The 22,367-nt window shown below is 57.0% G+C and overlaps 1 protein-coding gene across 1 annotated transcript; it reads right to left on the minus strand.

Annotated features, from left to right (window-relative positions):
* Positions 1–206: 206 nt before the first annotated feature.
* On the minus strand, positions 207–12,329 carry CSDC2 (cold shock domain containing C2). Its single transcript, XM_082740070.1, has 4 exons — positions 12,140–12,329; positions 4,055–4,353; positions 2,757–2,879; positions 207–2,177 (listed from the first exon to the last, which is right to left on the minus strand). The coding sequence occupies exons 2-4, from the start codon at positions 4,228–4,230 to the stop codon at positions 2,015–2,017; spliced, it is 462 nt and encodes a 153-aa protein (XP_082596196.1). The 5' UTR covers positions 4,231–4,353; positions 12,140–12,329; the 3' UTR covers positions 207–2,014.
* Positions 12,330–22,367: the final 10,038 nt, after the last annotated feature.

Raw genomic sequence — 22,367 nt, forward strand, 5'->3', positions numbered from 1 at the left:
GCCACGGATGTCCCAGCCACCCCTTGGCAGGTGAGGGAGCGGAGGCAGAGCTGGCAGGGACTCCCCGACCCCCTGCCAGGTCACACAGGAAGTCTTCGACCCACTTGACAATGGGCCACTGAAGCCCTAAAACAGGTTAAGTTTGGGGTACTCTCCCCAGGCGCCTGCCCCAGGACCCAGACAGACGGAGGCAGCTCTGGGCCAGGTGGAGTCACAGTTGAGGGTTTATTGCCAGTGTTAGGAAGGATGGGGGTTGGGAGGGGGTCCAGGTGATTTGGACACTGCGGGGCCATGGGTTTGGAGGGGCACAGCCGCCCCCTGCCTCCCAGGCAGCCCTGGTGCTGATATTACCACATCTTCTGTCCTGGCTAGTGCCTAAAAACGGGGGGTCTGCTCAAAGGAGGGAGGCTTGGGGGGCTCCCAGGAGTTAACCTGTACCCATAAATCTTCTGCCAAGGAAGCCAGGGAGTCCTTGTTCCTCTGGGGCAAGTCTTCAGGCCTTGTCCGAACAGCCGGGCTCAGACGAGGTGGTCAGGCTGGGCCATTCCATTTCTCAGCAGCTCTGATCGCCCCCCAGCCTGGTAGGGACCGACGTGTGGTGCACGTACCCCAGTCATTGCTACCCCGCGGGCCTCGGGGCACCTGCAGTACTGGGGATCCTTCTAAACAGATACCCCTCATCTTGGGCATTTGAACCTGTTTTACTCACAGACCCGGTCTCACAAGGATCACTGTCCCTGGCAGGCCTTTACTCAACCCCCATTTCTTGTACCATCAAATGGTGTGTTCTCTGGGAAGGAGTGTGGTGGTGATGGTGGGGGTAGTGGAGGCAAAGCCTCTCCTTTCTGGCCTCCCAGGCCACACCAGCCCCCCACCCAAGAGCCAATGCACACAGACACATACACGCACAGACACACACACCTTAAGGGACCCAATGCACGAGATCAGGACCATACCCCCCAGCCGCTGGCCTACTGGGGGCCAGTAGTAAGGGCTGAAGCTTCAGGGAGAGAGTCCAGCAAGGGGCTGCGGGGCTAGTGGTCTTGGGCCGAGGGCCAGCCTGTGGGTGCCCCTGCCTGGCCCTGCCTGAAGGGGGACACGTTTGCCTGGTGGGGTCCTCAGCAGCCACATCTGAGCATGGGCAGAGCATCAGCGGAGTTTGTGGGTCAGGGCGAGGGGGATGGTTCCGTCCAAGCCGGGGAAGAGGTGCCCCCACCCCTCCACAGATCCGTGTCTCCTGAGTGGTGGTGGCGTGGCTCAGTGCAGCCCAGGGGAGGGGACACAGCCTTGAGCTCACAGAGCCATTGCCAGACTGAGGAGGCAGAGGGACCATGGCGGACAAAACTGAGACCCCAAAACCGCCTTCTGCCCTCAGCTCCTGCTTGCCTGCCTCTCCGGGACGCTGAGAGGAGGGAGCAGGTGGAAGGAAGGGAGGCTGGGCCTGTGGCAGTGAGGAGGGGTCTGACTCCAAGGGTTACCCTCTTCCCCTGCCGAGGCTGGGAGGCGCCCCCAGAGCTCTCGCTGGCCAGGCTTCTGAGGGAAGGGCTGCAGGCCACCGTGGGAGGCCCCAGCCCAGGGGGGAGGGGTAAGGAGCACAAGCAGAGTCTGGTCCCTGGGCCAGGCCTGGAGCAGAGGCAAGGGCAACACGCTGGTATGGACAGGAGCCCACCGGGGCCCGCTGCCTCCCGGGCCCAGGCCCGACGCAGGCCCTCAGGCTCGGTGGACAGGAGGGCGAGAGGGTCCTGTGCAGATGTGGCAGGGAGGGGAAGCAGACAGCGGACAAACAGGCGGGGCTGGGGGCCTCCCCTTGGTCCAGCTCACGCAACAGTCACGGGTCACGGGGGGGGGGATGGAGGCACGTGCTCACGGCCACAAGCACAGACAGACAGACGTGTATGCTGAGGCCGCCCAGGGGACCGGGCCAGCCAGTGCAGCGGGGCCTGGAGCCCCCAGCTGCCCATTTACCCTGTGTGGCTCCCCACCCGCCCGGCGGCTGACACGCGAGCCCCCCAGCCTAGGAGCCCACGACCTGGCCGGACCACGTCTCGTGGGGAGTATGTGGGGCCAACTGGGTGAGCACCACCTCCACGGCCTGGAACTTCTGGTTCTTGGGTGGGATGGGGCACATCTTGTAGGTCACCTCGTCGCCTTCCACGGGCACGTACTCCCCCTCGATGCTGGCGGGCGGGAGAGCGGCGTCAGCCCAGCAGCGGGCCCCACTCCCAGACACCCGCCGCGGGCTGGCCTGAGGGTGGCCTCCCCTCCCTTCTCAGAGCTTCAGCTCTCTAACTTGTAAAATGGGACTCCGAAATGGTCCCTCCTGTCTGTGCTTTTTGGGGATTGAGACACGAAAGGCAAGGGAGGTCTGGAGGCCTAGAGCTCAGTGCCCTCCCCAGGTTTGCCTGGCACCGGGGCTGGGGGCCAGGCCTAGGTCGGCTCTCCCATGCCCATCTACCTTCCAGGCCAAAAGACCCAGGGGCTGGCCCCGCCCTCTCAGTGCCCGTGATGCTGGATCCCAGGGCTCAGCCAGTAGTTCCCGGGGCTTCTGGGGCCGGGATGTCCCCCCGCCCCCACCTGGTCCAGCCTTCCCCTGCTCCCCCTCCCACGCACCAGCAGCCCCTGCGACAGGAGGAGAAAGATGCCAGGGACACAGACTTCAGCCAGCCAGGGTACAGGCCTGGAGAGGCGTTTCTAGAGGCCTTGCCAGGAGCCTGCAGTAGGGGCTCAGCCAGGAATGTAGTGGGGGAGGGACTCACTCAGATACATGCACAAAGATGTCCTCGGATCCATTCTCGGGGGTGATGAAGCCGTGGCCCTGTGAGCGTGAGAACTGCTTACAGACGCCTTTGAACACGGGGCCAGCCGAGGCCCGGGCTGTCCTGAGGTAAGAGTAGGGGGATTAGAGCTGTGGTCTGGGGACTCCCCTCCCTGGACTCCCACAGCCCTCCCTGGCCATGTCTGCCTGCAGAGCCTGTCCCAGGGCTGTAGAAAGTCCTCCCCAGGCCAGAAACTGCACATGGTAATGCTCTGTCATGGTCCCATTGGACAATAAGGAGACTGAGGCCCAGAGAGGGCAACTGGTTCTCCCAGGGAACACAGCAAGCAAATTTCCTGACTCCCAGCCAGTGCCCCTCTCTGTGCAGAGCACCCTTTCCTCCTGAGACGATTCAGGTTTACATGGGCTCCTGCTGTAAGACTTCTGAGTGAAGAATACCGAACCTGAACTCGAATACCTCTCAAAATGGGGAGCTCACTACCTTTTGAGGTCACGGTATCCTATTCACTTATTTGTCCCTTACCCACTCATTTATCATTTATCAAGCATCTGCTCTGTGCCCAGCCTTGGGTTGGACACAGAGGACAACCAGTCCCATCCAAAACCTCTCCTTTAGGGACTCCTGGCTGGCTCAGTCGGTGGAGCATGTGACTCTTGCTCTCAGGGTTGTAAGTTCAAGCTCCACGTTGGGTGTAGGGCTTACTTAAAGCAAAAGCAAAAAATCTCTCCTTTGGCCAAGACAAGTCAGTCCGCCTGTGATCTCTCCAAATCGCCTCTCCCATGTGACCCCAGCCAGCGAACTACCCCAGAGGCCCAAGTCTGGTCTCTGTCTAGCCCGCCCACTCTTCACCAGAGGTCAGTCCTTGCTTCCATTTTGGTCCAGGCTAACCCATGTACCTTGAACACCCAACTTCCTTCTTCACCTAACACGTCCTCCAAACCCACTAGGACCTCATTCCCCCTGATGCCTGACATTGTGTCCTCTCTCCCAACCCTGCTGGGTGGAGGTGAACTGTAGACAAATTCCTTCTGGATCATAGACAGCTTATAGGCAGAGACTGTCTTATTCACCACCGGATGCCCTAGTCAGATGCTCAGTAGATCTTAGTGGAGTGAAGAATGAATGAATGAATGAATGAATGAACACAGTAGTTTCCGGAAGGTCCATATCCAGCTCCCCTGTCCTTGAGTGAGGACAGCAGGGGTTAGGCAAGGATAGGACTGGAGCCTTGTCCTGGGGAAAGATCCCCGGAGCCTGGGCGAGGGGCAGGTACTCACGCTGAATACGTCCTGGTCCGTTTGGTGGGCAGAGGACTGGGCAGGTCCCGGGACGAGACGCCGCCCCGCTCCCAGACCCGGCTGCCCTCCCGGTGGAAGGGGAAGGTGGGCCAGACAGGAGACTTGGGGGAGTGCAGTGGGGGCACTACCGGGGGCGATGTGGGTTCTGAAGTCATGGCGGGTCCTGCGAGAGAGCCCGGTGGGCTCCCGGGCACAGGGGCCGGTGAAGAACTTGGGCGTCCTTGCGGGCAGGGCCCGGCCTGGCCCTGCTCGGCAGCCGCACCAGCCACGGGCTCCGTCTAGAAGGGGGAGAAAGAGGCAGAGTTGAGTATGGGCCGGGCTGAGCATCTTCTGGACACCAGGCCGGAGCCTGGAGGGCCGGGCCTGTTCGCCGACCCTCACAGAGTGACCTCAGGCCACTCATAGCCCCACACTGACTCAGAATCCTTCCCAGAAAGACAAAACGGTCCTATAAGCTTGCTCTGGGCTGAATTATTTCCCCCTAAAATTCCTATCTGGAAGTCCTAACCCCAATGTGGTGGTATTTGGAGATGGGGCCTCTGGGAAGCCATTTGGAGCAGGTGAGGTGGGAGAGGGGTGCGGGGAGCGTGATGGGATTAGTGCCCTTGGAAGAAGAGACCCAAAGACCTTGCTTCCTCCTCGCCGCCACGTGGGGACACAGCGAGACAGGAGCTGTCTATAGGAAGGGGGCTCTGACTAGAACCAGACCATGCTGGCTCCCTGATCTCGGCCCGCCAGCCTCCAGAACTGTGAGAGTTAAACTGTCGTTGGAAGTCCCCCGTCCACGGTATTGGGTCACAAGGGATGGTCCAAGCTAAAACTAACCTCCAAGTCCTTCCAGCTTAAGGCTCAGTTCTCTAACTCCAGGGCCCTGGGAGGTAGGATGGGGAAAGCAGCCAGTGACCATCTGGAACACAGTTTGGCCCAAGTGTGAGCAGCTTCACATCCACACACCTGGGCTCGAATCTCAGCTTCGTCACTGTCACTTGGTGACTTCAACAGTTCTAGGAGACAGTGCAGGCTCTGGAGCCAGGTGACCTGGGTTTGAATCCTGCCTCCTGCCCCTAACCGGCTATGCAGCCTGCCTTGGTCAACGCTTTTAATCTTTGACTCAGTTTTCTGCACTGTAAAATGGGGCTAGTGCTGGTCTTCACTTGGCGGCAAGGTTGCTGTCAGGATTCAGCACCTCTCTCCATGCCGGGGCATGGTAAGCCCTTGGGAACGCGGTGAGTTTGCCTTAGCCCTATTTTCCTCTGCTCTGAAGTGAGATTGAGAATACTTACCATGCAAGGTTGCGAGGGGTCACTGACGGAGTGTGTGACAATATCGGCATCTCAGAGATACCCAATGAATGGCTATCGTCAATGCTCAGCAGTAGAAAGAAATTCCCTCATCACCTGCTAAGTGCCCGGATGACCTTGAAAAAATTCACCCTATATTTTCCTCTACTGAGGAAGAGAACATAGTTCTCTCCCCACCGGGGCTGAGAAGTCTCAGACCCTAAGAGACGCTGCCGTGGAACCCCGGGGAGGACGGCTCAGGGTACCGAGCCGGGCTGTGGACGGAGCCCGGGGCCACAGTGGGGCGAGACTGGACACCTGGACCAGGAGCCCTCCAGCTCTGCCACGTACCAGCCGCCAACCTTGGGGAGAACTTCCACTGGCCTCAGTCTCCTCATCTGTATAATGCAGCTGATAAACCCTGCCTGACTCCCTCACCAGCTCCGGTGAGCCTTGGCTAAGCCTAGGCCTTCCCAGAGGCCCCATCATAATCTACAGTTGTGCAGGAATGAGGACGGGACTCTCCACCTCCTCAGCCCCCTTCTTCACTACCTCCCCCTCCCCCAAAGACCCTAGGGCCTAAGGGAAATCCCTGAGCCGCAACCCCATTTCTGGCCTCCATCTTGTGCCCCACCCCCACTCCGGCCTAGAATTTCCAGGGCAGAATCGCCCTGAAACGCAGTGAGGCAAGGGAAGGGAGAGCGGAGAAGTCACAAGATCCAACAGTGGGGCAGGTCTCCTGGCCGCCATTCAAGGTCACACAGCAAGTGGGACCCGTCTGGGTCAGGATCAGGAGCTGCTTCGGCCCGGCCTCCAGGTGGAGATGCGGCCTTCCTCCTCCCCAGACCCCCGCCCCCCAACATGCCTCTCCACCCAGGAGAGCTGCTCCCTCACGGCCCCTCACAGCTCCTCACAGTCCCCTGAGGCCGACGTGGGGTTTTTCTTTCCGAGCCTGCTCTAGGAGGCCGGGCCAGGTTTGGCATTTTTATTCCCATTTTTAGAGAGAAGAAAACGCAATCACACGAGAACTTGGGCCTGAGCGTTCACAGCAACATTATCCACAACAGGCCCAAAGTGGAAACGAGCCAGAAGTCCATCAACAGACGAGCGGAGACACAAACCGTGGTCTAGCCACAGAGCCAAATAGGATTCAGCCGTAAAGAGGAACGGGAGTTCCTGACACCGGCTGCAACACCAATGAGCCTGGAGACCCTTACGCCAAGTGGAAGAAGCCAGCCAGCCACAAGAAAGCACGTTGCGTGATTCTATTCATGTGACATGTCCAGAATGGACAAGTCCACAGAGACAGAAAGGACATCAGTGGTTGCCAGGAATTGGGGGGGGGGGGATCATGGGGAGTAAATTCTAACAGGTGCAGTTTCTTTCTGGGGCGATGAAAATGTCCTGAGGTTGATCATGGCCTTGTTGCACAATTCTGTGCCTATACTGAAAACCACTGACCTGTCCACCTTGAACAGTTGAATCATACAGTATGTGGGTTATATCGCCATAAAGCTGTTATCAAAAAGGAAACTGGGCAGCAAAACTACCCAAGCCGTCCGAGCCAGGAGAGCAAGAGACATCGGGGCCCCACACTGCCCGCTCAGGTGTCCCCTCCACACCTGGGCATGGGTGGCAGGTGGACAGACGCTCCCCTTCCTTCTGTCCAGAAAGCGGGGCAGTCCCAGCCTGCCCACTGCACAGTTTTCCCAGAACTGGTATTGTGCTTGGTGGTGACAGCCGGTGCTGGGAGGTCGTGGGGAGGAGGGGCAGAGGCAGCCCACAGCCGTTACCAGGGAGACACAGCTGAGCCAGGCCCTGCTCTGGCCAGGCCAGCCGGGTCTCCCGACCCGAACGAAGCCTCTTGCAGGGAAGGGGGAGAGATGCATTGATTAATTACCCAGGGTTAGGGGTGAGGGAAGGCCCCTCTCCCTTCCCCTCCCCAAAATGGGTTCCCCACAAGGGACTAAGCAGCAGAAGAGAGGGGGATAGAGTAAGGGCAGGGATAGGCCTTCCTGCCCTCTGGCTCCACAGGCCTGGCTGCTCCCGGCCCTTCAACCCCACCCCAAACACTGGCTCTGCGCAAGCAGCCCACGGCTGGCCTTAGGAGAGAGGGCTGGGGTGCAGAAAAGGCCGCCTCCAGGGGGGCAGAGGGTGCTGCTTTCGGATCTCCCCCAACTCCCTCCTCTTCTGGAAAACGGGGAGTGCCGGAACCCGTCCTCCAGAGCTCCTGTGAGGATGAAATGGGAGGCAGTGCGGGGGAGAACAGCAGGTGCTGGGCGAGAGGTCGCCCCTCCCAGACACGGCTGCTAAATTGGGCTTAGGGGGAAGAGGGAGTGGGAGGAAGGAGAGCCCCAGCTGAGCCAAGCCAAGCCAAGCCCAGCCCCACCCCCCTCTTTCCTGTATCTCAAGGTCTTGCCCACCTACCAGGTCCCCGCCCTGCCCCTCAGAGGTTCTCCCTTATTAATTCCTGCAGCGGCCCTTTCAACGGCTGCCATCATGACTACATTTTGCAGAGGAGGAAACTAAGGCTCAGAGAGACCAAGTCATTCACTCAAGGCCACACAGCAATTAATGTCTGAGCCAGGACTAGAAGCAAGGTAATCTGACTCTGGAGCCCTGAGTTCAGGCCCTGCCCTGCGTTGCCACTGAGTTGCTGTGCGACCTTGGACAGGCTTCCCCTCTCTGGGCCCTGCCAGAAGAGAATAAGGGGACACAGAGCAAACTTCCAGTTCAGACCCTCTCCCCAGGGTGTTGCTGCAGAAAGGACCCAGTAAAGACAGGCTTTTATTGTCTGAATGCTGTATCTAGTGCAAAAGTCTTTACAGAGGTCACTCTCCCTTCGGAAATCTCCCAGTGGCCCTGAAAGGTTGGAATTTCCATCATTTCTATTTTACAGCTAAGGAAACTGAGGCTCAGGGAGGTGGAGTGACTCACCCAAGGTCACACAGCAGGTGAGTGAGAAGAGCCCAGATTCAGCTGAAAGCAAATGTTGTTCTTCTTAAATTCTGCTCCTGGTTCAGCCAAAACACGGCTGGAGTTTTTACTAAAAGACCTTTCCCTGAGAACTGAAGGGGAAAATAAACTCCCCAAAGCCGCGAAACACAGGAGTTTGAAGAAAGTTTGTTTCAATTCAGGGTAAAGCCCAGCCCCCAGGGGACTCGGTCCTAGTGTCTGGGAGCACATGTGGCCCAGAACGAAGCCCTTCAGAACGGGCCGCTGGAGGTTCGAGGACAGGTCGGGACCATTTCTGGCCTGGGCTGGACGCCAATGACCCTCCCTTTCTGAGCCTCAGTTTCCTTATCTGTCCGAGGGCTATTAGTGGCACCTGTCCCGTGTGTGGGAGGGGCTGAGGGGCCGCTGTATCAACCGTCCCCCTGTGAGGGCTCGTCTCCCTGCCCATGTGTTCTGGCTCGACCCTTCCGGCCACGCTGGTCTGTATTTTTCTGCATGAAGGCCAAACCTGGCCATTCTGCGGACAGAAGGACTAGGGGAGGTAAAACCAGAACATCGGGGCTGTTCAGAGGTAACCTGAGGCGAGGCTGTGATACAGTGTGAGTCAGCCCTGTCAGCAGGTGACCATCGTCCTGGTGCTGGGGCTTCTCCTGTTCTCAGACACCCCAAAAAGACGGGGCAGGCAATGGCTGTCAGAGTCCTCTCTTGACTGTGCGAATGTCTCTGGTCTGGGGCAGAGTAGGGAAAGCCGACTGGATCAAGCCCCCAGTGCTGTGTGACCTGGGCCCACCCTTGACCCTCTCTTAGCCTCACTTTTCTCCTGAGCTGCTTGAATCATCACTGGCCCAGATGCCTACTGAAGGTCAGTCCAACTGTCCTCTGAGGCTGTCAAAAAAACACACGTAACTGCAAGGAAATTGCTTGCCAGGCACTGGGACCACAGGCACAGGAGGAGAGAGCCCCAGCCTCCAGGGGGAGGACCAGACTGACCAGGGCACAGCGTGGGAAGTCCGAACGTGACAAGAGGCACGGCTACCACATATAGATCGTTAGCCACATGGCCGTGCTCTGCCAAGTCCTTGGCCCCATTTCCTCAGGAGGTCCCCACAACAGCCCTACGTGACAATGACTGTTATTAGCCCCATTCTTCAATAGAGTAAACTGAGGCCCAGAGAAGGAAAGAAGCTACCTGGGGTCACACAGCTGGTCAGGGGAGGTGCTTTCTGCACGTGAGACTGTGGGAGGGGGGAGGAAAGCTCCCTGACATCTCCTGCCCTCCGCTGGTGAAGGAAGAACAGGGGTGTGGAAAAACTGGGGAGTCAGGCCTTGGGGTTCTATTTCTGGCTTTGTGCCGACTCAGACTATGACCTTGGGTGAATCACTTGCCAACTCTGGCAAGCCTCAAAACAACTCCCCCAGTGAGTATGTCCCAGCCCTGAGCCCCCACGTGCAGGAGCAGCCACGGGCCGGAGAAGGTACAGTGGCTTATAAAGGGGAAGGACACAGGGCATTGGATGGCAGTGGGAGGGCTTCTTTCTCAATGTCGGGGTCTTATCTACGGTCGGCGGTCCTAGGAGCAGGAAACAACCTCAGGACCACCAGCCAGAAGCTGGCACCTCCCCAGCCCCTCCCCCCCAGCCACCCAGACAGTCCTTAAAATACCTCAGTGCCAAAGCTGCTCCAGCAGCTGGAGGTGACCTAATTAAACCTGGTTCTTCCCCCTCCTACAGTGTGTGCGTGCGCGTGCATACACGCGCGCGCGTGTGTGTGTTTGTGTGTGCGCGCGCATGGGGGTTAGGGGCTGCCCCAGCCTATATTTGAGCTTCATGGAGACCTTTTCACTCTCCATGTCACATGCCCCTACTGCCTGGGGGAGGGCCTTGGCACCAGTGAGGGTAAAGATGCCAGAATGGGCCCTGCAAGAGCCGTGCTCACATCCCATCTCTGCCAGGCTGTGTGACCCTGAGCAAGTCACTTTCCCACTCTGAGTCCCCTAGAGAGAGGAAAGGATTGGTCAAAGTCACACTTAGAGTAGCTAAACTCAAATCAGTGTGACCTCAAAGCCCAGAGCTCGCCGGGGTGCCAGCTGCCACCCCAGTGACCATCATTCCACCTGCTTTGGAGCAAGGGAGAAGCCCCCCACTACTTGTTGTTCCCTACCTGGCTGCTCTGCGTGGGCAGGGGTCCCAACTGCCCCAAGCCCCCTTCCCACCAGGCTCCGGGACTTGGAGGTGCTGGCGGTGACCCCGAGACACGACCCTCTCACCCAAGCCCGGAGCGCCCTCTGCTGGTGCCAATCTTGGGGTCCTGCCTCCAGACCCACCCGCGGGTGTCCCCTCCCCACAGGCTGGCAGTGTAGGTCCCCCTATTCCTCCCTCCAGAGCCCCTCCAAGGCCAACGGGCATCCGTGAACATTGCCAGGCCTGGCAGGGGACCCTGTGACCCAAACTGTCCCTTGGCCTTTCCCAGGCCTCTCTGTGACCAGTTCCTGCTCAGATCTTTTTTTTTTTTTGGAGTGGAGGGACACAGATCCGGAGGGGTGGGACAGATATGGGAAATAGATGCTGGAAAGGACTTCAAGGAAATGGTGGGGGTAGGCGGGGGGGAGTCTGGGTGAAGGAAACATCCAGAATTTGGAGGGGCCTCTGGGATGCAGTCAGTTTTGGGGAACCGGCTCCCCGTTCTCCAAGGGGCTGCAGACTGCCCCTCCCCATCGAGAGCCCGGTTCTGGAGCACATCCAGGTGGGCACGGTGCCAGGCTCTCAGTGAGGTTGCCCACCCTCCTCCCGGGCGCACTTCCTCCTCCCCTCCCCCAGCCCCAGCGGATGCAGCAGTTCACACTCCGTATTTATTATTGTTCTCGCGCCGCGTCCCTCCCCTCTCCCTGGGAAGAGCCTGCAGGCTGGCAGCTTGGCAGGAACCTGCTGTCTCCCTTGCGGGTGCCAGCATCACCCCTTATCTCTGCCCGGACTCCCTGTGCCCGGGCAGGCCACTCAAGGACTTGGGGCTAGCCCAGGCTGCCCCGAGTCCCCGCATCCCGCAGCTGGGGGCCAGCAGCCCCGGGCTCAGCACCCTCGCCTCTCCACCCCCCACCCCGCCGCCCCAGGGTTGCACCCTGGCAAGGGCGGAGGTCAGAGCGAGACCAGCAAACAGGGGAGAGGAGTGGCCTCGGGAGAGGCGAGAGCTCTGGGTGGGGGCTGCTCGGAGGCGAGGATAATTACAAGGAGCCGCCTCTCCAAGCCCATTAACACAATTATCCCCATCGCGTTGGGGACGAAATAGAGTCAGGACGACCCAGCTGCTCCAGGTCCGACTGTCTGCCTGCCCTAAATGGTCGGTCCCCGGGCCCCAGCCCCGTATTCCAGGGGGACGGACACATGCCCCCTGCTGCATTGTGCTCCGACCTCTCGGCATCGGGTCGGAGCACAATTATTCCCCAGTCATTTCTCTTCTGCCGGTTCCCAGACGGGAGGCTGCGGCTTGGCAGGTGTCTGCTGTTCTCTGCCTCTTGGGCCAGACACAAGTCCCAGACACAGACACACAGACCCACACACACAGACACACACACGCCTCACAGGGAGCCACACGGCCTCGGCTCCTCTTGGGGGCTTGGAGCAAGGAGGGAGAGAGGGAGGAGGGAGGAGGGAGGACCGGGTGGGCTCCTCCACAAACCCTCCAACACCCTCCTCTGTAAATGGAATGGGGCTGGGCCAGCCCCAGGGGAGGGACCCACCTTCCCAGCCCCGTCATGTCCTACCTCCCCGCGTGGCCCCTGCCAAAGCCAGTTTCTCGAGCTGGTGTGCCCTCGCCGCCCCGTCCTGTCCCTTACCTCTCCGGGGCAGCCGAGGTCCAGCCACCGCCTCCCGCAGCCGCCTTCAGCACTCTGCCTCCCTCTGGCCCTCGGAGCTGGCCAGCAGGGGCCGGGGCTGAGATGGGTTGTGTGTACGACGAGTGTCTGTGTGTGTGTGTGTGTGTGTGTGTGTGTGTGAGCATGCGGCACCTCGAGCCCCTCACTCACTCACACACGCCCTCCTCCTGACGTCAGGAGGAGCCGGAGGGAGGGACGGGGATGGGAATTTGTACTCCCGGCTTAAAGGGACCCAAGGCCCTGCTGCCTCGGGGCCAGACACCGCCTCCTGAGTCAGGCGCGGACGGGGTGAGGGAGTTTTAGCTGCGTCTCTCCCGGCCCTAAAGCTTCTTTTTTTGGAAAGTGGCTTTTATTGTCAGGCTGGGGTATAATTTGCCCTGCCAGGTGGGAGTAGCTGCTGAGGAATGCGGGGGGGGGGGTGCGGGGCGGCGGGGGGAGGAGGGAGAGAGAGAAGCTGGGGCAGCCCGCATTCCTGGCAATTAGAGAGCTGGTGGGTGGGCGTGTGTGCGTGCGTGTGTGCGTGCGTGTGTGCATGCGTGTGTGCGTGCGTGTGTGCATGCGTGTGTGCGTGTGGGTGGGGGGTGGGGGTGTACAGGAGACTGTGCTGGGGGCCTCGGGGTCTGGGCCGGGGGTAGTGGTGAGTCTGGGAGAACAGAGGAGGGGGAGGAGCCCTCTCTGAGGGAGCCCCGTTTTGGGGACTCTCAGACCTTCCTCTGCCCTGTGGATCCACAGTGACCCCGGCCACCATTAGCACCGACACTGCTCAGGTCTACCCCTTGCTCGGTGGAGATCCTTGTCTGCAATTATGGGAGCGCCTCTCCTTCTCCGGCCCACAGTGGACGATGTTTCTGTTGAATTCAATTCAATTCAATTCAACTCAACTCAACTCAACTCAACTCAATTCAATTCAATTCAATTCAATCGAGAAGCCCCTAAGGGAGTGATAAGCTTGCTCCTCTCTCTCTCTCTCTCTCTTTCTCTCTTTCTCCAGGTCGGACGACCCCTGCGCCCTTCCCAGTGCCCCTGTCTCCACATCAGAGAGACCCTGGGTGTGGACCTCCGCTCCAGCACCCCCAGGCCCGTGATCACTTGGGAAAATCTTTTACGGACTCTGATCCTCCGCAGCCTCTCTGCAAAGAAGGGAAGAAGGCCCTTTCTCAGCGGTGCTCAGTGTTTGCAGAGCAGTCTGCGGTTAAGCCTCAGGCCCCGCTAAAGAGGCCTCCACCTGGGGTTTCTGTTCCTCCCCACCCCTTCTCCTAGGCCTCAGCTTGGCGAGAAGGCAGCTTTCCCGCAAGCATCCTTCATCCTCCTGAGGCAGGCTGGCATTTGAACAGAAGTCTTATTAAAATCAGAAGGAGGAGGGGGTCAAAAAGGAAATGATTGAGAAAAATGCAAATAACAACAGCCAGTAAGACGCACTGAGGGCTTCCCAGCGGGCTCTGCCTCACCCAAGGCCCACAGCGGTCTGGCCATTTATGACCGCCGCCCCTGCTCTGCTGCTGAGGACGTAAGGCTCGGGTAGGAGGAGGGAGTTGCCCGTGTTCATTATCTGGCTAGAAAGATATTGAACCCAGGGCTGTCCAAGGCCACCACAGATCCCTGCTCTTCCAGAACCTCCCAGAACAATCAGGCTCGGACAGGCTACGTTTCTGATCCTGCACAAGAGGTGGGGATCCTTGTGGCCCATCCGCACCCGAGGCCTGGAGTTCGGATTCTGTTCCACTCACTAGACTGAGAACCCTCCCAGTGGAACCTCACCCGGCTTAAACCCTTCTCTTCTTTCTTGGTCTTCCTCTCTTCCAAAGAGAATCATAGTTTTCAAAGGGCCCACACGAGCACCAGCTCACATGCTGCTTGTAACAGCTCTGGATGAGGAGGGGCACCTGGGTGGTTCAGTGGGTTAAAGCCTCTGCTTTCGGCTCAGGTCATGATCCCAGGGTCCTGGGATCAAGCCCAGCATCAGACTCTCTCTGCTCAGCAGGGAGCCTGATTCCCCCTCTTTCTCTGTCTGCCTCTTTGCCTACTTGTGATCTCTCTCTCTGTTAAATAGATAAATAAAAAAAAAAATCTAAAAAAAAAAAATAATAACAGCTCTGGATGAGGAAATGGGCTGAGAGAGATGGGGGACCTCGCTGAGTCAGCCAGCGCGGAAGCGACAGAGTGACAGAACAGGCTGTGGTCCCATCGTGTTCTCACACTCCAGAAGAAGGGCCAGGGCTGGGGTCCACGCCTGCGATCTCCCCGCCCACCGTCCCTTCTGGGGGGAGTGGCCCGGTGCTTTCATCTGGGGACTGCCTTCTCTCTCCCGAGCCCCAGGAACCCCATCTGCGCATCAGAGCTGGAGTCCGGGAATTGGCTTGGAACTTCAATGCCAAGGTCGGCTCTTCGCTCAGCTCCTGAGTTGGCGGAGATTGGACCTTGGCTGTTGGTGGCTGAGCTGTGGACTACAAGCCAATGATGGGTCAAGAATGGGGAGCAGCCAGGGGGAACTTTTCTGAGGGGATGATGTTTGAGCTGAGCCCCAAGTGACAAGAAGGAGCCAGACTTGCCAGAATCCAGAGAGGAGGCTGGTGTGGCTGGAGGTGGTAAGGGAGGTGAGGCGGGGGTATAGGAGACTCGAGGCCAGGAGGCAGGGCCTGAAAGGCCACCTATGAGAGCCCGAGGCCTGGTCTGCTGTGGGCAAGGACAAAGCGGGGGCCACATGCCCGACCTCACTTTGTGGCCGGCCTTTCTCGGAGGGCCCACCCGCTGCCGGCAGACACGAGTGGGAGCTTCCAGGCACCCTGAGAGCCGTGAATGAAGGAGGCTGGGCCGAGGTTTGAAGTTGTGTTGTGATTATTCCCGACAATGAGGAGAGGGCACAGCTGTTCATTGAAGAAATGAGCAGCCCGTGGCACCACCCACCCACCCACCAGCCGCTGAGTAACAAAGAAATTGTCTGCTTGAAACCAGGGGTTCTGCCGCCGAGGCTATTTTTGTGAAACGCTGAGAATTCAAAAGCTCATCTCCTCGAAAGCCTTCCTCGCCTCAGAGAATCTGGAGGTGGGTAAGGGGCAGAATAGCCCGAGTCCTACTGATTCCCTCTGACTCACAGTTCCCACCCTGTGACCCGCTGCCAGCCCACCCACGGGGGCCAGGCCTGGGCCTCCCTGGCCTTGAATCCATAGATGCCTTAAGATACATCCATCCTTAAGACGTGGGTGCCACCCGTTGGACGGACGTGGAAACTCAGGCACAGAGAGGTAGAGAAACTTGCCGGGGATCACACAGCTGGTGACGGAGCTGGGATTAAACCTCAGAAGCTCTGGCTTCATTACCTTCTCATTCCTTCTGCTACACCACACTGCCTTCAAGATGTCTTTTCGGTTCCCTGGATGCCCATCTCCTTGGCCATGGGACTCTTCTCCAGCGGGTTCTAGTGATTTTGCCCCGTAGATAACAGTGGCTTTTCCATCCTCTCTTCCTGTCCCCCGGCCGTCTTGTCCAGTCCGACCACCGACCGCCCTTCTGCCAGAGAAGGTCTATTTCTGCAGCTTGGACCATGTCCTTCGTTCATTCATTCAAACATCTGACAAATATTTATTGACCCCTCGGGCGGTCTAGGCTGGAACACAGCAGTGAACCAGACAAATACACTCCCTGAGTTTATAAAGCTTATGTCTTATCTAGGAAGAGACATAATACCAAGTGTGCAAATGAATAAATGTATAACCACAAATTATGAAGACAGCACAGAAGCAGGGTTGGAAGAAGGAGACAGGCAGGACTGAATCTACCCACTGAGGGCTGAGAGAGGCCACTTGGAGAAGGAGAAGGGGCCATTTGCAAGCTGATCCCCAAGGGTGAGAAGGAGCCTGCCTTGTAAAAAGCAGGGGAAGAGTGTTTCCCAAAGAGGGAACAGCATGGCTGAACTCCCAGAGGCAGGAAAGGCTGCTGCATGTTCCAAAGGTCACTGATGTGGCTGGATGAGGAAAGACGGAGGAGGGCAGGGTCACACTGTGTGTGGGGGGGGTGCTGGCAAGAGGTCTGCTCCTCATCTGAAATGAGATAGGAAGGCGTGACGTGCTCCTGACTCCAAAGAGTACCCCCAGCCGTCTCACGGCTCCGTCCAGGGTAATGACCGACACAGGCAGGAGACTGAGGAAGATGGAGGGGTCCCCTGGCCCTGGCCCCAGAGCTGGAGATGACCCTGTGGTCTGCGGGTGAGAGTTTCCTGATGCTTAAGTCCTCTTGAGTCATTGGGAAGCGCTCTCCATCATGGGGAAAGGGGTCCCTGCCTACAGCTGGCCCCCTCTGCACCCTGCCCTGAGACCCTAGGGCTAGAGCAGCCAGGCCGACCCCACCCCCACAAACCCAGGGCTGGGAGGAGGTGTGGGCCAGGCCTCCCTCGCATACCCATTCCCGAACACCCCGTGTCTTCTCAACATTCAGCCTCTCCTCCCCCTGTACATTCTGAGTGAGGCTGTCCCTGACTGTCCTGGCTAGAATTCTAGTCACTCACTATCACAGTATGCATGTGACCTTTCTCCATAGCAATGCCTGGAATGAGCTCCCACATCTGTTTCCTGCTTCCCATCGGCGGCCCCCAATAAATACCTCTTGATTTTTCGTACTTTGCTTTTGGCTCAAGCCAGAACAGAGAGCAACATATCAGGAGCCTCAATTTCCAGGTCCCTTCTAGAATCACTATTCCCAGTAGTACTTCAGCTGTGTTTTTGGCCTCCATGGAAAGACTTTTTTTTTTTTTAAAGATTTTATTTATTTGTTTGAGAGAGAGACAGTGAGAGACAACATGAGTGAGGAGAAGGTCAGAGGGAGACGCAGACTCCCCATGGAGCTGGGAGCCTGATGCGGAACTCGATCCTGGGACTCCAGGATCATGACCTGAGCTGAAGGCAGTCGCTTAACCAACTGAGCCACCCAGGCATCCCAAGACTTTTTTTTTTTTTTTTTTTTTTTTTTTTTTTTTTTTTTTAAGATTTTATTTATTTATTTGTCAGAGAGAGAGTGAGCATAGGCAGACAGAGTGGAAGGCAGAGTCAGAGGGAGAAGCAGGCTCCCTGCGGAGCAAAGAGCCTGATGTGGGACTCGATCCCAGGACGCTGGGATCATGACCTGAGCCGAAGGCAGCTGCTTAACCAACTGAGCCACCCAGGCGTCCCCCAAGACTTTTTTTTTTAAATAGTTTATTTTTGGGGCGCCTGGGTGGCTCAACTGGTTGAGCGGCTGCCTTCGGCTCAGGTCGTGATCCTGGGGTCCCGGGATCGACTGCATCCGGCTCCCTGCTCAGTGGGGAGTCTTCTTCTCCCTCTCCCTCTGCCTGCCTCTCTGCCTACTTGTGCTCTCTCCCTCTCTCTGTTAAATAAATAAAGTCTTAAAAAAAAAAAAAAAGGAGTTTAAGTAATCCCTACACCCAACGTGGGGCTCGAACTTGCAACCCTGAGATCAAGCATTGCATGCTTTTCCTACTGAGCCAACGGGGTGCCCCCCACCATGGAAGGACATTTTAAAGAGTGTCCAAACGAGAATTGTTCCTGATTCTGCTCATCAGAGCTTCTATTCCTAAGAACCCGGAAGGAGGTCTCTGGGGCTCAGAATTGAGACAATCTGGACTTACCGACATCTGGTGAGTTTCCAGATTGTAACTGAAAATGTTTTCCTCTTGGCTGTGGTTGCTGGAAAGCTCTGAGCCAAATCCCTCCACCATCAGCAAGCTTCCAGACCATGGGGGTGGGTGTCTCAGGGCTAATCTTTTTTTTCCTCCCTTCTTTCATTCAATCATCCAACAAATGTTTGTCCTGGAGTGACTGTGCACCTTTCTAGGTTGGCGGGGGTCCACAGTGAACAAAACAGACGGAATGTCTGTCTTCATGGAGCTCGCAGTCAAGAAGGGGAGGGGGCGAGAGAAGAACCTGGTGAGGCAGGTCACGTGCTGCGGGAAACTGGTAAGTGGCGTGGAGCGGGGGCTGCTGGCTGGGGGGCTTGAGATTTAAAATGGGGGGGACTCGATGTGGGGGGGGTCAGGAAAAGCCTCACAGAAAAAAGCAAGGGTCTGGAGGACACAAGGAGGGGAGACCATTCTGGGGAGAGGCAGAGGCCTGAGTGGGGAGTGGGCCTGGGGTGTCAGAAACAGCCACTGGGCACAGTAATGGGACATGTAGTCACAGAGGCAAGGGGCAGAGGACGCCATGGGCTGTGAAGGACACCCTAAAGCCTGAGTTTTATTTATTTATTTATAGGAAAAAAACTTTTTTTTTTTTTAAGATTTTATTTATTTGACAGAGAGAGATCACAAGTAGGCAGAGAGGCAGGCAGAGAGAGAGGGGGAAGCAGGCTCCCTGCTGAGCAGAGAGCCCGATGTGGGACTCGATCCCAGGACCCTGAGATCATGACCCGAGCTTAACCCACTGAGCCACCCAGGCGCCCCAGGAAAAGAACTTTTTAAAAGATTTTTTATTGGGCGCCTGGGTGGCTCAGTGGGTTAAGCCGCTGCCTTCGGCTCAGGTCATGATCTCAGGGTCCTGGGATCGAGTCCCGCATCGGGCTCTCTGCTCAGCAGGGAGCCTGCTTCCTCCTCTCTCTCTCTGCCTGCCTCTCTGCCTACTTGTAATCTCTCTCTGTCAAATAAATAAGTAAATCTTTAAAAAAAAAAAAAGATTTTTTATTTATTTGTTTGACAGAGAGAGAGAGAGAGAGAGAGCGCTCGAGCACAAGTAGGGAGAGCAGCAGACAGAGGGAGAGGGAAAAGAAGGCTCCCAGCCAAGCAGAGAGCCCCATGTGGGGCTCAATCCCAGGACCCTGGGATCATGACCTGAGCTGAAGGCAGAAGCTTAACCGACTGAGCCACTCAGGTGCCCCAGGCCTGGCTTTTATGAGATGGGTCATTGCAGGGTCTGGAGAGGTAGACCGAGAATTTCTTTTTTTTTTTTATTTTATTTCTTTTTTTTTTTAGATTTTATTTATTTATTTGACAGAGAGAAATCACAAGTAGATGGAGAGGCAGGCAGAGAGAGAGAGAGGAAAGCAGGCTCTCTGCTGAGCAGAGAGCCCGATGCGGGACTCGATCCCAGGACTCTGAGATCATGACCTGAGCCGAAGGCAGCAGCTTAACCCACTGAGCCACCCAGGCGCCCATAGACCGAGAATTTCTGACCAGTGTTTTAATAGTGTCTCTCTGGCTTCTTAGCAGAGCCAGTGAGGGAATGAGGCCAAGACAAGGAAACCAGCGTGGAGGCTAAAGCAAAGGCCCAGGTGAGGGGCATGGGGGGTGGGGTGCAGAGAGAGGGGCCTGGGCCCCAAGGGTTGCAGTGGGGGTGAGCCGGACTGCTGGACTCAGGATGCATCAGAGGTAGAAACACCAAGATTTGTTCACAGGTGCTTAGAGGAGGTGGTGAGAGCCAAGGAAGCCTCATCCCCAGGTTTGGGCCTGAGCGACCCGAGAATGGAGGAGTCCGTTTCTAAGATCCGAAGACTGGGGCAGCCACTCAGGCCCAGACTAAACTTGAGATGCCTGAACAGGGATGTGCAGCGGGCAGGGGGGGAATCTGGAGTGTGGGGAGAGGGCCACGAGGGAGCCACAAGGGAGCCACGGGGTGGGGGGGAGCCTGGGTCGGGGGAAGGGCTCATCACCGCCCCGAGGCCACATGAGGCTGCAAAGTGGGCCTGACCCTGAGTGCCGAGTGCCGGGCCCTTGGGAGCCAATGAAGGAGGAAGGAGGAAGGCGCTGACAAGTAGCCCCAGACTGGGCCACGCGGAGACCGTCGGTGACCCAGAGAAAACGCTGTGCGCTGCGTGGTGGGGTCAGAACCGGACTCGATAGGTTGAAGAGAGGATTAGGGGACCGCCAACTGGGAGGGCACCTTCAAGTGGTTTTGCCACTAAAGGGAGCAGAAAATGGGCCACTAGCTGGAGGGCCGAGAGGGGGGTGTTTTTAAGATGTGAAAAATATTAATTGCTTTTTCAATTTAAATTTAAATTCTGGGGGCGCCTGGGTAGCTCAATGGGTTGAGCCGCTGCCTTCGGCTCCGGTCATGATCCCAGGGTCCTGGGATCGAGTCCCGAGTTGGGCTCTCTGCTCAGCGGGGAGCCTGCTTCCCTCTCTCTCTCTCTGCCTGCCTCTTCGTCTACTTGTGATTTCTCTCTGTCAAATAAATAAATAAAATCTTTAAAAAAAAATAAATTTAAATTCTGAATAGGTAATATATTCCCATGATCCTAATTATCGAAGATTCCAGAGGGCAAGGCCGCTTGGTAATCTCACTCCCCGTCTTTCCCCTCCCCCACACCCTCAGCCGTTCTGTTCCTTGCGTGGCCCCCCCACGGAATCAGCTGCTTGCCCACAGAGTGTTATTTTCCCCATCTTCCCATAAACGGGAACACCCCATACACTGCACTATGCCTTGCGTCTTTACATTTAGGGTATCCCGCATCTCATTCCACAGCAACACACAAAGAACCTTCTCGTCCTTTTTTTTACGGCTTCGTATTATTCCGTTCTGTGAGGCACCATATGTCATTTCTATCCTGTCCTCCATGACGGACAATCGTCTGAGATCAGTTCTATTATTATCTCTGTTTTAGAGAGAGACCACTGAGGCGCCTGAGAGGTTCTCGGGCTTTCGCTCAGCCCCTGTGCGGTGGCGTGGGAACTCCATGCCCTTCACCACTCCCGGCTCTCTCTTCCTCCTCCTGGATTAGCTTCCAGCCCTGTCTCTCCCTCCACTTAGCAATGATTTGGCTAGCCTTTTGTCGTTCCCATATTTACAGGCCGCACACAGGACTAGGCCCGGAGGACGCAGAGGGACACGGCGCCGGGGTCCACCGCCGCTGAGCTCACAAACTGCCTTTGTGTGCGTCTGCGAGCCGCCTCAGCTTCCACGGAACAACGCAGAGAATGAATAAAGAAGCCCGGTCCCTGTTTTTCCTAATGAGGAAACCAAACGTGCCAACAAATCCCTGTTGCCGTCCTGTGAGCTGAATGCCATAAAAGAAGCCTGGGAACCCAGAACACTAACGCCGCAAGGCCGGCCCGTCCCCTCAGCCTGGCCCCCCTCCAGTTTCCCATCTCAGTGAAAGGCCCCGCCAGCCCGCCAGGCCCGAAGCCCTCCTGCCTTGGCTCCTCCCCCTTCCGTCCCTAGGTCACCCACCCTATGGCAGAGACCACCTCCTGGAAACCTCTGGACTCTGCCCAGCTTCCCGCTCCATGGCTACCAGCCTTACTCGGGCCTTCTCTCACAGGAGCCTTCCAGTAACTTCCTCCCTGGTCTTCACATTTCCACCCCAGCCCCTTCCCACCCGCGGTCCACCCTGCTGATGCGTCTGTGTCATTCCCCTGTTGTTACCATCTAAGGCTTCCCTTTGCCGTCCTTGGGCTAATAAAGTCCCCGCACCGCCCAGTGGTTAGGATCATGGGCTCTGGAGCCTGAATCCCAGCTCTGCCACTCATTAGCTGTGTGACCTTGAACGACCTACTTAACCTCTTTCTGCCTTAGATGAGGCAAAATGAGATGAGATAAATGAGAATGAGATAAATCAGATAATGATTATTATAGCCCCTACTATATGGCTGTTGTGAGGATTAAATTTAATGAATATTATAACGGTAAGTCCCCTGGGATCCGGACCCTGCTGAGGTCTCTGATCTCTCTGGTTCTTATCTCCCTATAAATCAGCTGAAATACTTTTCATTCTGAGACCTTCAAATTCCATCCCTCTCTCCTTCTTCCCTGCAACCCCTCTGGGCTGAAGCAGGACCCGGGGTTCTCCGAAGCTGGGCACACAGTATGTTGAGTGAATGAATGAAATGAAATGAATGAATGAGGTGGGCACTGTGTTTGGGTTCTGAAGGCTGAGTAGGACTTTTCCAGGTCAAGAAGTGTTTGAGGTGGGACTAAAAGAACTTGCCTCACCCCCGTGCTTGGAGGACAGAAGGGAGGTCAGACTGGAGAGAAAAGCTGCATTTGGTCCAGACCATGAAGGGAGAGTTTTCGTGACAGGGTGAGACTGAGGCCAGGAGCCCCAGGAGCCAGGGGTGTGGCTTAGCTTCAGCAGAGCTACGGAAAGGCCTGAACCAGGACAGTAGCCGCGGAAATGCAATGAAGAAGGAGGTTTGAGAGATTGAGGGAAAGACTTAATATCATCTCCTCAAGGTGTCTCCTGAATGCCTCCGAGAAACCATATTAGGGGATCA

The sequence above is a fragment of the Mustela nivalis genome (genome assembly GCF_964662115.1).
Source record: "Mustela nivalis genome assembly, chromosome: 7".
Lineage (NCBI taxonomy): Eukaryota > Metazoa > Chordata > Mammalia > Carnivora > Mustelidae > Mustela > Mustela nivalis.

Coding starts and splice junctions, on each gene's coding strand:
- CSDC2 (XM_082740070.1), bottom strand. CDS start 4,230: ATGACTTCAGAACCCACATCGCCCCCGGTAGTGCCCCCACTGCACTCC. Junction 2,880..4,054: donor CGGACCAGGACGTATTCAGC/GTGAGTACCTGC, acceptor CTCTTACCTCAG/GACAGCCCGGGCCTCGGCTG. Junction 2,178..2,756: donor ATCTTTGTGCATGTATCTGA/GTGAGTCCCTCC, acceptor CCCGCCCGCCAG/CATCGAGGGGGAGTACGTGC.